The sequence below is a fragment of the Erpetoichthys calabaricus genome, chromosome 8 (genome assembly GCF_900747795.2).
Source record: "Erpetoichthys calabaricus chromosome 8, fErpCal1.3, whole genome shotgun sequence".
Lineage (NCBI taxonomy): Eukaryota > Metazoa > Chordata > Cladistia > Polypteriformes > Polypteridae > Erpetoichthys > Erpetoichthys calabaricus.
Window position 1 is genome coordinate 99315428 of NC_041401.2, and position 14310 is coordinate 99329737.

Consider the following 14310-nt stretch of genomic DNA (forward strand, 5'->3'; position numbering starts at 1 on the left):
AAGCCTCGGGACTCTCCCCTGTTCCAGGCTCAGGTTGAAGATGCGCTGTAGAGGACCCCCCAGCTCCAATGCACAGACCTTCAGCAGTCGTGGCGATACTACATCTGGACCCGCTGCTTTGCTGGCACGAAGTCTCCTCAGCTCTCTGCTCACCTGCGCTGTTGTAATTATGGGTGGGGATGTGTCTCCTATGCTGGTATCAGAAGAAGGATGTGTGGAGGGTGCAGTACTCCGAGGCGTCTTTAACGTTTGCATACAGTAGGTCAATAGTCTTATTTCCCCAGGTGTTACAGTCCACATACTGGGAGAAGGCAGGTAATGTTTTGTCCAGCGTCACATGGTTAAAGTCTCCAGCGATTAGCACAAGTACCTCAGGGTGCTGTGTTTGTAACTTAGCAACAGCAGAATGGATGATGTCACTCGCTGTCTTCACGTCCGCCCGAAGAGGGATGTACACAATAACAACAATGACGTGTCCAAACTCTCTGGACAAGTAATAGGGACGCAAACTTACAGCCAACAGTTCGATGTCCCTGCAGCAAGTGGAGACTTTGACATTAACATGTCCAGAGTTACACCACCGTGTATTAACATAGAGAGCGAGTCCTCCTCCTTTGTGCTTCCCGCAGGTACTTGCATCTCTGTCCACTCTAACTGTGCTAAACCCGGGTAGCTCCACGTTAGCATCTGGGATGGTGGTAGTTAGCCTCGTTTCGCAAAAGCACAACAAACTGCATTCTCTGTAGGTTCTGACATTTTTCACCAGCGCAGCCAGTTCGTCGATCTTATTTGAGATTGAGTTCACATTTCCCAGAATCACAGAAGGCACCGAAGGCTTAAAACGCCACTTTCTCTCAAGCCGCTTCATTTTTAGCTTAGTGCCGGCTCTGCTGCCATGATACCACCTTCTTACCTCGTCGGGTAAATAGGGAACCACACCGACACTGGCATTTGTTCTCAGCGCTCTAAGTTGAGTACTTGAATAGACGAGTCTCGGCGTGTAAAAATCCATGCCCACGTTGTAAAAGTAAGTGTGTCCAGGGAACGAATCCACATAAAATAAAGTGATAGGAGTGATCAATAAATAAAAATAGAAAAATATAAGTAGAAAAATAAAGTCGTACATGGAGCTGCTGAAAAGGCTGCCACTCTTGGCGGCGCCTGAGTCATAAAATTTATGTGTGGAAAAAATCTGTGTGGAGTCTGTTCTTTTTTTCCGGTGTCTGAGTAGGTTATTCTACTGCATGCCAAAACACTCATGTTGGGTTAGTAGGCAACTGTCATTTAGCCTGGAATTAATATGTGTATGTGTGCCTTGCAAAAAAATGGCACCCCATTTAGAGCTGATTTCTATGATAGGCTTTGGTCCCAGCAATCCTGAAATTGGAGAATGTTCAGTAAGTAGGTTGATTAGTTAATTTAAAAATTCACTGCCTATAAAAAAGCTTACCCCATTAGAATTTTTCACATTTTATTGCTGCACAACAGTAGATTTAATTTGGCATTTTGGATACCGATCAAAAGAAAAAGTCTATTTAATGTCAAAGTGAAAACTGATATCTGCAAAGTGGTCTATATAAATAATACATAAAACAGTGTCAAAAAAGCCAAACTAAATCTGCTGCGATTCAAAGTTGTATAACAATAAAATATGAAAACTTCCAAGGGGGTATGTACTTTTTTTTACTTTTCATTGCACCTTCAATATGTAGCCAGTAAACAAAAATTATAATTGGAGTTTAAAACAAAGTGCTACCAGCTTTGTTCAGTTGGGAACAAGCCTTGTGGAGCAGATAGATCGTTGAGTCTTCTACTTTTCTTTGTCCATTAGCCAAACTGTGGGTACAGGTGGTCTACCACAAGAGGAGTCATACAGGTCCAAGATAAACCTCTCATAAGGTCTTCATGGTGTGGGACGTCAAAGTCATCTGTCTGTAGTCATTAAGTGAAAAGGTGGCTGCCTTTTTTGGAACTGGAATAATGCAGGATTCATATTACTAACACAGGTACACAGCGATGGGACCATGAGACATAGTGCGCAGGCGCCTACAGCGCGCGTCTCATAAACCGCAAGCGAAGTCTTATCCACCGGAGTGAAGTTAGGAATAATGTGCTGCTTGGGATTGTACAAACCGCTGAACGCTTTACACCAAATTCAAACACAATACAGCTCAACTAACGGAAATAGCAAAAAAAAACAACAAGCCCATACCTAACGACACGGCCCCAGAGAACGGCCACAGAACAAACACACACAACAGGATTCGGCCCTCGCCCAAAGTCAAACGGAGAGAGTATGGATGCTGCAAACGTCCACATAACACAGCATAGTGAAACCCGAGATAGTACGGAAGGCGCAGGCATCACCGCCATATTGTGAGTGGCACTACTGCGGAGTGAAGTTAGGAATAATGTGCTGCTTGGGATTGTACAAACCGCTGAACACTTTACACCAAATCCCGGGGGATTACATTTCATAGGTAGGGCTGAACTATTGTTTTCATTATATATGGCCGTTAGGAACTCCCGTTGTCTAATAAACGTCTGGACTACACAGCATATGTGAATCACATTACAGTAATACAATATTAACAGTACAACCACAGAAAACACAGACACGTCACCAGATAGATAATAACAATTAACGATCGCTCCGTATTAAACGTACAGAATCCTACAACGTGCGTCTGAAACAGCGGAGACAAAACACTCTCGGCTCCAAATGAGCATCTTAATTTCCCCTTGGAATATTTAAACACGGGCGGCACGGTGGCGCAGTGGGTAGCGCTGCTGCCTTGCAGTTGGGAGACCTGGGGACCCGGGTTCGCTTCCCGGGTCCTCCCTGCGTGAAGTTTGCATGTTCTCCCCATGTCTGCGTGGGTTTCCTCTGGGCGCTCCGGTTTCCTCCCACAGTCCAAAGACATGCAGGTTAGGTGGACTGGCGATTCTAAATTGGCCCTAGTGTGTGCTTGGTGTGTGGGTGTGTTTGTGTGTGTCCTGCGGTGGGTTGGCACCCTGCCCGGGATTTGTTCCTGCCTTGTGCCCTGTGTTGACTGGGATTGGCTCCAGCAGACCCCCGTGACCCTGTGTTCGGATTCAGCGGGTTGGAAAATGGATGGATGGATATTTAAACACTATTAACCCTGCCGGATTGCAACAACACAATCTTAACCTTAAGGTCGGAACAATAGTCATGTTATTAAGAAACCTTAATACTAAACAAGGTTTATGCAACGGTACACGATTCCTCATCAACACCATGACAGACAATGTTATTGAAGCAAATGTACTTACAGGATCACATACTAACAATACTGTTTTGATTGCACACTTAAATTACGCCAATTTCCCATTAAACCTGCATTCGCCATGACAATCAACAAATCCCAAGGATGGACCATGGACAGAGTTGGCATATGTGAATTTCCCATTGGGATTAATAAAGTATCTATCTATCTATCTATCTATCTATACCTCTGTGAACCTGTATTTGGACATGGACAACTTTATGTAGCCTTCTCAAGAGTTCGGCGTTCATCTGACATTAAGGTTATAAATACTCCATACCAAGGAGAACTCATTCAAGGACAACACGCCATCTTTACTACAAATGTGTATAAAGAAATATTCGAATAAATCTTTGTAATGTGCCATACTATGTATTCTTTACCTCCTATGTACGTCATCTGCACCTTTACACTCCAATATATCTCATACATAGATCAATGTATTTTGGGTTACCCAAAACCAGGGTGTGGCGAGCGAAGCCCCCTAGTGTTTTCCATAACACTTGACATTTATGTCCTTTGTGACAGAGTGAACAGGCAGCAGAGGATACCACAAAGCTGGTCAGCTCAGGCTTTCAATATCTGAGGGCCGATTCCATCCAGTTCCATGGCTTTTCATGTTATTTTATATAGAAGTAAAGTTTGAAATGTTGAAAATTGTGGCAGGTAGGCACATTCATTGTGGAGCTCTGCGAAACAGTCAGCACGTTAAAGTCTTGCTGCACCAGTAAAAGAGTATTTACTTTATTACTGCAGGGAGTGATTAAAGGTAGTAGAATTTTAAGCTATCTCTTTAGTCTCAGACTCTTGTGTTTCTGCAGGCTCGTTTTTGCCATTTGGTTTTTATACTCTAAACTCTTTTTGTGTTTTGTTTTCTTTTGTGACTCCTCAGCTCGTATGTATGGATTGCAAGAAGAATTTCTGCAGCAACTGTTCCTCACAGCTTTTGGGCCCTTGCATGTGCTTTATCTGCCATCGTTTACATGTCACAGCCTTTGAAAGAGGAGAACTCATGAAGTTAAAGGTGAAGGAACTGCGTGACTACCTTTCTCTGCATGAGGTATCCACTGAGATGTGTACTGAAAAAGAGGACCTGGTGCAGCTTGTATTGAGTCAGCAGTCTGCCGTGGAAAGAATGAGAAGCAGTGTTAACACATCCCAGGCCCCCCAGCCAGAGTCTGTAGGTAATGAAACATCATCAGCCACTCAAGGTGCTTTCCAGATGCTTATTGAAGATCAGCAGGTATAGTTTGGTTGCCTTCTATAATTTTATGTAATCTTTTATATTTAATGGACTTCTTCATATTATCTCACATCATTAGAAATGTTTTGTGATTGTTACCATCTTCGCATTGAATAAAACTGGACTGCACTAAATGCAGTTTTTGAGCATTGCAAAACGGGCTCTGTCATGACTATGCAGCCCTAAAAGTACTGTTGCGAATAAGACTTGACATGATGCGTTTTACGTTGCTGCAGTTGAAATTTCCAATGAATTGAATGACCACAAACTGAAAGCACATTTTTTCATTAGCATTATTAATGTGTTTGGTAGGGAGAAATTCTCACTGGGTGTATTCCAGTACTAATTCATTACAGAAAATATTTTTGAAGTATGGTATATATTGACCTCCTAGGAAGAAGAGTATTATGCTTCATGACTACTAGTGGCTACAAATATTACTTTTTTTTTTTTTTATTACTCTAAGACTAAAGATACAGTTTGCCCTAAATATCCATTTTCAGTATATCTCCACTCTGTAGTTTGAAATTATTACATTGTTCTTGATTGCAGTATTTTGAAAATATTTATTCACAGTTAGGAAAGGATGTGTTCAATCTTGTATGTTGAAATATTTCAAAAAGAAAACATTCATTACTTTTAAACATTTGCTCATCTTGGTTCATTGGCAATTGTAACTTGGTGTGGATATTAAAATTTCCTCTAGACCACAGCAACGTCAGCTTTTTCCAGCCGAGAGGCAGAGACACCAACACTAGGAGATGAGCCCCGGACAGAAGAAGATGCGCAGGTATCATAGGACAGGGTTGACTTTTAATACGTAGAGGCTTCTCTCTAGTGAAAAATCAACTGATATATATGTCATTGAGATCATCTTCAAGAAAACATTTATATTAATAAACACACATTATTATCCTTGCATTTGAAGCTGGCTCATACAGTGCATCCGGAAAGTATTCACAGCGCATCACTTTTTCCACATTTTGTTATGTTACAGCCTTATTCCAAAATGGATTAAATTCATTTTTTTCCTCAGAATTCTACACACAACACCCCATAATGACAACGTGAAAAAAGTTTACTTGAGGTTTTTGCAAATTTATTAAAAATAAAAAAATTGAGAAAGCACATGTACATAAGTATTCACCGCCTTTGCCATGAAGCTCAAAATTGAGCTCAGGTGCATCCTGTTTCCCCTGATCATCCTTGAGATGTTTCTGCAGCTTAATTGGAGTCCACCTGTGGTAAATTCAGTTGATTGGACATGATTTGGAAAGGCACACACCTGTCTATATAAGGTCCCACAGTTGACAGTTCATGTCAGAGCACAAACCAAGCATGAAGTCAAAGGAATTGTCTGTAGACCTCCGAGACAGGATTGTCTCGAGGCACAAATCTGGGGAAGGTTACAGAAAAATGTCTGCTGCTTTGAAGGTCCCAATGAGCACAGTGGCCTCCATCATCTGTAAGTGGAAGAAGTTCAAAACCACCTGGACTCTTCCTAGAGCTGGCCGGCCATCTAAACTGAGCGATCGGGGGAGAAGGGCCTTAGTCAGGGAGGTGACCAAGAACCCGATGGTCACTCTGTCAGAGCTCCAGAGGTCCTCTGTGGAGAGAGGAGAACCTTGCAGAAGGACAACCATCTCTGCAGCAATCCACCAATCAGGCCTGTATGGTAGACTGGCCAGACAGAAGCCACTCCTTAGTAAAAAGCACATGGCAGCCCGCCTAGAGTTTGCCAAAAGGCACCTGAAGGACTCTCAGACCATGAGAAAGAAAATTCTCTGGTCTGATGAGACAAAGATTGAACTCTTTGGTGTGAATGCCAGGCGTCACGTTTGGAGGAAACCAGGCACCGCTCATCACCAGGCCAATTCCATCCCTACAGTGAAGCATGGTGGTGGCAGCATCATGCTGTGGGGATGTTTTTCAGCGGCAGGGAATGGGAGACTAGTCAGGATAAAGGGAAAGATGACTGCAGCAATGTACAGAGACATCCTGGATGAAAACCTGCTCCAGAGCGCTCTTGACCTCAGACTGGGGCGATGGTTCATCTTTCAGCAGGACAACGACCCTAAGCACACAGCCAAGATATCAAAGGAGTGGCTTCAGGACAACTCCGTGAATGTCCTTGAGTGGCCCAGCCAGAGCCCACACTTGAATCCGATTGAACATCTCTGGAGAGATCTTAAAATGGCTGCGCACCGACGCTTCCCATCCAACCTGATGGAGCTTGAGAGGTGCTGCAAAGAGGAATGGGCGAAACTGGCCAAGGATAGGTGTGCCAAGCTTGTGGCATCATATTCAAAAAGACTTGAGGCTGTAATTTCTGCCAACGGTGCATCGACAAAGTATTGAGCAAAGGCTGTGAATACTTATGTACATGTGATTTCTCAGTTTTTTTATTTTTATTAAATTTGCAAAAACCTCAAGTAAACTTTTTTCACATTGTCATTATGGGGTGTTGTGTGTAGAATTCTGAGGAAAAAATGAATTTAATCCATTTTGGAATAAGGCTGTAACATAACAAAATGTGGAAAAAGTGATGCGCTGTGAATGCCTTCCGGATGCACTGTAGGTCACCCTGAGCTCACTTTTCCCAAAATTTAGTACATTCTCAAAATGAAAGTTGTTTGGGCACCATGAAAATAAATAAATATAGGTTCTTTGTCTTTGAAAGAGCCATTTTGTTCCCCCACTTTTTTTTTTTTTTTTTAACTTTAAATTTTAATGCTACTGGGTTTTGGTGACCTCTAGAACTGAAGAATTTAAGTTTGTGTTGATATGAATAAATCTGTACTAATATTGTTAAAAAAATTTGTTTCTCATCATATACAACAAAAATGAGATATGAAAGACTCTGGTAGGCTTAACTAAGAAACTGGTACAACCTTTTTGTTTTTTTCTGTTTTGTCTTTATTAATGTACATGCCAGGATCATTTTGTCTGTATCTCATTGTAACTCACAGTAGTCCAAGTGCATTAACATTAAACTGCATGTTTATTTATTTTCCAGTCATCAGATGTTGAAGACATGTCCGTTCCTGGCCGTAGAGCATCCTTGTCAGACCTGAATAGTGTGGAGGACATCGATTCACTGTCTGTTAGGCAGCTTAAGGAGATTTTAGCCCGTAATTTTGTAAATTACAAAGGATGCTGTGAAAAGTGGGAGCTAATGGAAAGGGTCAGCCGACTTTATAATGAACAGAAGGATCTCCAGAAATTAGGTAAAACTATATATATAAACTGTGTGTGTATTTATGTATGTATTTGTTTATATGTATGTATGTGTGTATTGTGAATAAAGGCGCTATATAAGCGTCCGGCCCAGCACAGACTCACGCTGAGACACGTATACATTGAACACAACTTTTTATTTTCTCTTCAGCCGTGGGTCACATCTTCCCTGTGTCCCACAGGCCCAACACAGTCCCACAAGCACTTAACACAATACAAATCTTTTTCTTCACCTGTGGGGCACGTCTTCCCCGTGAACCCCTAAGGTATAACACAGTCCCAAAGTACCTCCTTTACAAGACAGCAGTCCTTCCTTTGGCAACACCACTCCTCTCAGGCACCTTGTCCTCTTCCTCCCGATCCTGGCCATGAGTGGTGGTTGCTGGCTTCATTTATGGCCCTCCTGGGAGTGCTCTTGGTGCTTGCTCACCTGTTCCCAATTGCATTCCCATGTGGGCCCATGATTAGACCAGCTGGGCTTAACCATCTCTGTCTCGCCCCCTGGTGGCTATCCCAGGTCCCCACAGAGTTGGGAAGAACTCCATCTCCCATGAAACCCTGTGGGAAACTCAGGCATCAACCAGGGAGGCTGCCACCAAGCCATGGTCCATGGCTGTTCCCCCGGAATACAAGTAGAAGGGACGTCCTGGCCGGGCGTGAACCTTGGCCATCCTCCACAGTATGTATGTGTGTGTGTGTGTATGTATATATATATATATATATATATATATATAAATATATATATATATATATATATATATATATATAAATATAAAAAAATAAAAATCTTTTGAATAATTTAGTTTAGCCAATAGAATATATTTTAGATGATAGAACAGACTCGGAAGAATGTGTTCACAACATGTGTTTGCTCTTTGTCTCTTTTACGTTTTAGTGAGACATTTTTAAGCTAACCCACAATTTTGCATTTAAGCATGTTGTTGCATGCTGTTTGTACTGGCAGAATTCTTTAAAACTAATAAATACATATTTTTCTTTTTTTGCAGTTTCTAATAACGAAGCAAACAGTGGTAAGTGTTAGATCAGCACTGATAGTATTTTTTTTAACTCAAGCCATGATTCTTAATTAGTTCTTACCACAACATATCAATCTACTTTTTTCCACTTGTCTTTGTTCCGTCAGGAGATTCAAAACCTCCTGCTGGTGTAGATGAAAACCTCTGCAAAATTTGCATGGATGCCCCAATTGACTGTGTTCTCCTGGACTGCGGGCATATGGTCACCTGTACAAAATGTGGCAAGAGGATGAGTGAATGCCCTATCTGCAGGCAATATGTAGTCAGAGCCGTTCACGTCTTCCGATCCTGATGCTTGTGTGTTGTCCTGTCAAACAGAACTATGTGCTCCTCCTGTTCTTTAAGGTCGATTTTTCTCAACTTGTGCAGAAGTGAAATATTTTCGAAGTATTTTCATTCATGAAGAATCATGACGTTTTTCCAATTGCAGCCACAACTGCAGCATGCCAGCAGTACAACAAATAGAAACTATCATGTTGTAAATTAAATGCATGTTGACAGTTTATGAGTATAACCAAAATTGAGAGCTGCTAAAGAAAATGTTTAGGAGTTTGGTTTTTGCTTACCAGACAAATTACTTAATTAATGATCAAGCTATAATTTATTAAATTAAAAACCTTTTGCTTTTTCATAATTAAAGTCGATTGAAGGTTTTCTATGGCTTTAAAAAAAATCGAAGCCATCTGCCTTACCTGGAATTTTGTCCATAATTTGTTTTGGCTTAGCTGAACAGAACTTGAATATGGCTGGTTTTACATCAGGTATATTTGTGGCACTAATGACCGAGTAGTTACTTAAAGTTGAAAGTAGGCAGGCTGTCTTGATTTTCTGTGTTTTTGAGCAGACAAACCAAATTCATTATCAACGAGCTATGTTTTGATTTTTTTCCCTCAAATTAGTTACATAACGACTACTTCACGGCACTGTCTGCTTTCCTTCAGATGCATGTCTGAATGTCAGGCAGTGTTTTAAGCTAATTTATCTACAAGAAGTTTGCATAAATGTTTTTTTAAAGAATTTGCTGCTGTTCGTTTCCAAAGATTAAGAAAAAGCCTTTTTAAAAAAAAAAAAAAAAAAAAATTCCAAATTTACTGCAGCAGGAAATTCTTTCATGAACTGCAGTCTATAACAGAAGTAACTGATAGTAAGGTGTCTGCATGTCCGTGGTACTTAGTTGTAGAAAAATGATGCGAAGCAGGATAAATATTTATGTTAAATCTTTGGGTGGTCTATCGGGTTAAAGAGGCTTTGCTTATGGCTGGCCATCTATAATACAACAAGCCATAGTCTGAATTTCTCAGATCAATCACCTATAAATGAATGCATTTTAAGAAACATTAAGAAAAACTATACATGATGATAGAAGTATTCTAAAATGTAGAAGACATCTAAGATTCTTGTCCAATGTGGTCTGCAGGCATTATTAATAAGATGCAATTTTTCATCAGGTTTACTGACTAGCACCCTGATAAATTAATAACTTTTAACATGTACAGAAAAGAGTGTGAATGCTACAAGTACTTACTATAATGCTGTATGCTGGAAGAACCCGCAGAAATTTGAACTGAGATACTGGGTTAAAAGTATACCTGTACTCGTTCCTTTAATTACACATAATTTTACATTTGCATCAGTTTGCTCAATTTTTGCATGCCTTTGTTATGTAGAAGGAGAAAATCTGGACCAGCTTGCATTATCATTTACTTGCTGAGAATGGTAACAAAACAGGATATGTTTTGAATGTGTGTATGATTTTCATATATCCTAATGGACCTTATGAACAGCAAAATGCACTATGACAGTAGCAGAACTTTAAATTGTTACAAATTAAATATTGCATAATATGTTTTATGTCTTAAGTTTACAAACAGAGTCTTGAAACTTTCTAAAGGTAAGGTTATAATGATATTTTCTCTGTGGTCCAAACCATAATAAATGTCTTGGTTGAGTAGGTTTGTAAAATTCATTTTGGGAATTCTTGGATGCATTTGGCAAAAGGTTTTTACGCAACAAAATCTTGAAATGTAATGAAGACTAGTTTGCCTGCTTGATAAAGTGCCTTCAGGACTTTAACTTGAACAGTATTTCAGGAACTGACCAACAAATGTGCCTTCTAAAGTAGTTTGTAACACCCCCCTACACACCACGCATTTTTGGTCCTTCCTTCAAATTGATCATTTAGTGGGCCTGTGTGTGTACACAATGCAGGCACTTGCTTGCAATGTTTGTTTTTATCCTCTTTAATTTCTGTGCTTACACTGGCGCAAATCTCTCAGGAAGAGTCCTTTGGACTGTGCCTTATTTCTACCTCTTTAGATATATGCTAAATGTGTAAACAGACGTAGCTGCCAAAACCACACATGCATCATATCCCACATATCTTTGTGGTGAAGGAAATGCCAGTAGTGACACAGTGATACGCGCTCAAAATTAAGCACTTTAAGGCAACATTAAAAACCTAAAACATCTGATGATCCGTAGAAGATGCTTTGTCTGGATATGACCAGCATAGTATAAAAATGTATTTGGACTGGCAGAGATGCATCAGCAGGATTATGGCTAATGCACCCCCTGAGAATATTGAGTTGTTGTCTAACTGACCAAACTACTTGGGCATCACTCTAAGTATATGTTGTTTACCTTCTCAGTGATTTATTGTTTTGAGGATTTGCTTCCACATTTACAATACATCTTTGTGTTGCTATGTTAGAATTAGGCAACCGTTGGAAATGATACGTGTTCAAGGAAAAAACAAAACACAATTGTCAGGGTAAAGCAGTTTAAAACCGTCTCTTATATGTTTAATTAAAATGAAGCTTGATTTTCAGCTCCTAAACCTCATTAACAAAATTGAAATATATATATGTATGTATGTATGTGTGTATGTATGTGTGTGTGTGTGGATATGTATATAATTTTATTTTATTTAAAGAAAGCTTTAAATCAGGGGTGTCCAACCCCAGTCCTGGTGGGCCGCAATGGCTGTAGGTTTTCATTCTAACCATCTTCTTAATTAGTGAGCCATTTTTGCTGCTAATTAACTTGTTACCTTAATTTTAATTGACATGACTCATACCCCTTAATTGTTATTTTCCTTAATGAGCAGCCAAACAATAATGAATCACAAAACAAGCCGCCACATGACCAGCTAACCTGAAAATCAAGAAAGGCGACTGTTTCAGTCATGTTGGTCTGCTCAGGTCACCAAAACATCTTGACGGTGGTCTTCGAAAAAACAAAGTTTGCTGTGGCAGAATGAGAGCAACAACAAGTCATGCTATTCAATAACAGCTTTAATTAACAGCAAGAATTGGCTTCTCGTTAAGAAACTGGTTGGAGTGAAATTGGCTGGAGTTTGATGTTGGCTCATTTCACATCTCGTTTCTGTTTGGCTGTCATTTAATGAAGAAACAAATCAATTCAGAGGACTGAATCCTTAAAAACAGGGCTATTAAAATAATGGGAAAAAGAAGTTAATCAGCAGTGAAAACTGGTCACTGGTGAGGAAAGGGTAAGAATGAAAACCTGCAGGCACTGTGGCCCACCAGGACTGAAGCTGGACACACCTTCTTTACATCATTATGAATCTATGTAATTTAATTTAACCATTATTCCTTCATGCTGTACACACTCCAGTTGAATGTACTTGACACAAGTGAAAAATCAAGGATAACAGTTGGAGTGAAGGTGATTCTTAACATTTTTATTAAGTTTTCATTTATTAAAAGGTTAAAATAATTACATCATCAAGCACATGTGATTTATGGATCACTGAAGCTTTACAAGCTACACGTATTAGCCATTTTTGATTTTATTAGAAAGGTGGAGCAGGAATTTATGGAAGAATAACCAAACATATTGTTATTACTAATCTGCTAATTACCTTCATTTTTTTATGGCATTTGTATAAAATGATGCATACTATAGACACTTACAGATGTAATGCTTGAAGAACTGAATATTAACAATGTATTTGATTTAGTTTAGAGAGTTTGTTTAGGGTCCATTAAAAAGTTTTTGGGTAAGTTTAAAAATGTATGCAAATTTAATATCTGATTTTGATATATTTTGAATTATGCAGTTGTTAGTAGTAAGGCCAGTATTTGTTATTTCTTAACCAGGAAAGTTAGGTTTATTGTTGTTTGTTTTTACGTTCAGAAGAATGACTGTTTTTCTTGGCATTAGTTTAATATTATTTTTATACAGAAAAGCAAAAGGAAGTTCAAATATTTTCTTCCCTTATAACCTCATTCCCTAGGTTCTTTATTACAGGTTAGTCTTTTTATTTTGCCTTTTAAAGACTTTTTTCGGCTTGTACTAAAAACATTACCTTAGCGTTATTTGAGAATTGTGTGCAATAATTGCCTACTAAAAAGAAAGAAGCACACAGTAAATTGGAAAACTAACAATAAAAGCATTTGTGTGCAGGAATTAGTTTACTTTAAAATGTACTAGTAATTAATAATCCCATCAAATCCATCAAAACAATAAATGTGCTGTCTTAATGTAACCAATTTTCCAGGGACAGACAAGTCTAAATTGTGTTACTCCCTAATCATTTTAGCCCCACGGAGAGGTCCAGTATCCCCCCTAACTTACAATGTGCATGGTTGTCAAGACCCTTTTCTAAGAAGATGTATTTGAATAGGTTAGAAACATTGTTAAGAGTTACAGATGAGAAGTCAGTGGTTATGATTTCTAATTCACTTAAACTCTGGAAAAATAGCCACCAGGAGTTGCTGAGCCTTACTTCTTGGTTTTTCAAATTAATTTCAGAACACGCAGATTGACCCGCATACTGGAGTCAAGTAAGTATTCTTTAATAAGGACTGAACAAGAAAACTTTATAAAGAGAAGTGGATGCATAAAGGGTAAAAAAAATGAGCTTTTAACTGTTCTTTACCCAAACCATATTGTTAGCTCATAAAACGAACACTTATCTAATGCATACTTATAGAACCTGGTCAGAAAGAAGGATTATGAATTCAAATGATGTTTATTTAGTTTTTTTATATTAGTTTCTTTTGTGTGTTTTTATTCTGTTCAGTTTTGCAGAACTATTCTTAAAGGGGTTCACTTGATCTGTACTTTAAAATGCATTGACTGCAAGGAGAGAGATATTAAACTGACTTTACCTTGACATAAATTTGGAATATATATAAAGGCTACTGCATTACATCACTGTATTGTGTCTGTCAATAGCAAAGACTTCCATTTGTCCATGTTGTTTTGTTTCTTTGAACTGAGGTGTGTTATTTCATTATGGTAATCACTGTTGCTGCCAGGATAACATGTGGTGGCATTATGAAATGTATGTCCTAAACTGTGTGGAATATTCCAAATGGGTCTGCTTCAGCATTACTATTTAATATTCTGTCATACTGTAAATAAAGTACATACTGTGATTAACTACTTTTGCAATTTTGAAGCCAATAATTTTAGTGTAAATTTTTTGTGCTTAATAAAATCAAAATTTCATTAAAAATACAAATTGCACTTAATGTTT

At 39.0% G+C, this 14310-nt stretch overlaps 1 protein-coding gene across 4 annotated transcripts in view; it reads left to right on the plus strand.

Annotated features, from left to right (window-relative positions):
• zgc:171740 (uncharacterized protein LOC795694 homolog) overlaps positions 1-14310 on the plus strand; it is a 317785-nt gene that overhangs the window by 63206 nt on the left and 240269 nt on the right. The window contains exons 3-8 of one of the 4 annotated variants that reach the window (XM_028807153.2): positions 4180-4530; positions 5237-5320; positions 7547-7757; positions 8775-8798; positions 8912-11753; positions 11793-14295. In XM_028807153.2, coding sequence (XP_028662986.1) covers positions 4180-4530; positions 5237-5320; positions 7547-7757; positions 8775-8798; positions 8912-9096 — 855 coding nt within the window. In that variant the 3' untranslated portion in view covers positions 9097-11753; positions 11793-14295. Of the gene's footprint in view, positions 1-4179; positions 4531-5236; positions 5321-7546; positions 7785-8774; positions 8799-8911; positions 14296-14310 lie in introns of those variants that run through there. The other 3 variants (XM_051930792.1, XM_051930794.1, XM_051930793.1) reach the window with 3 other exon arrangements.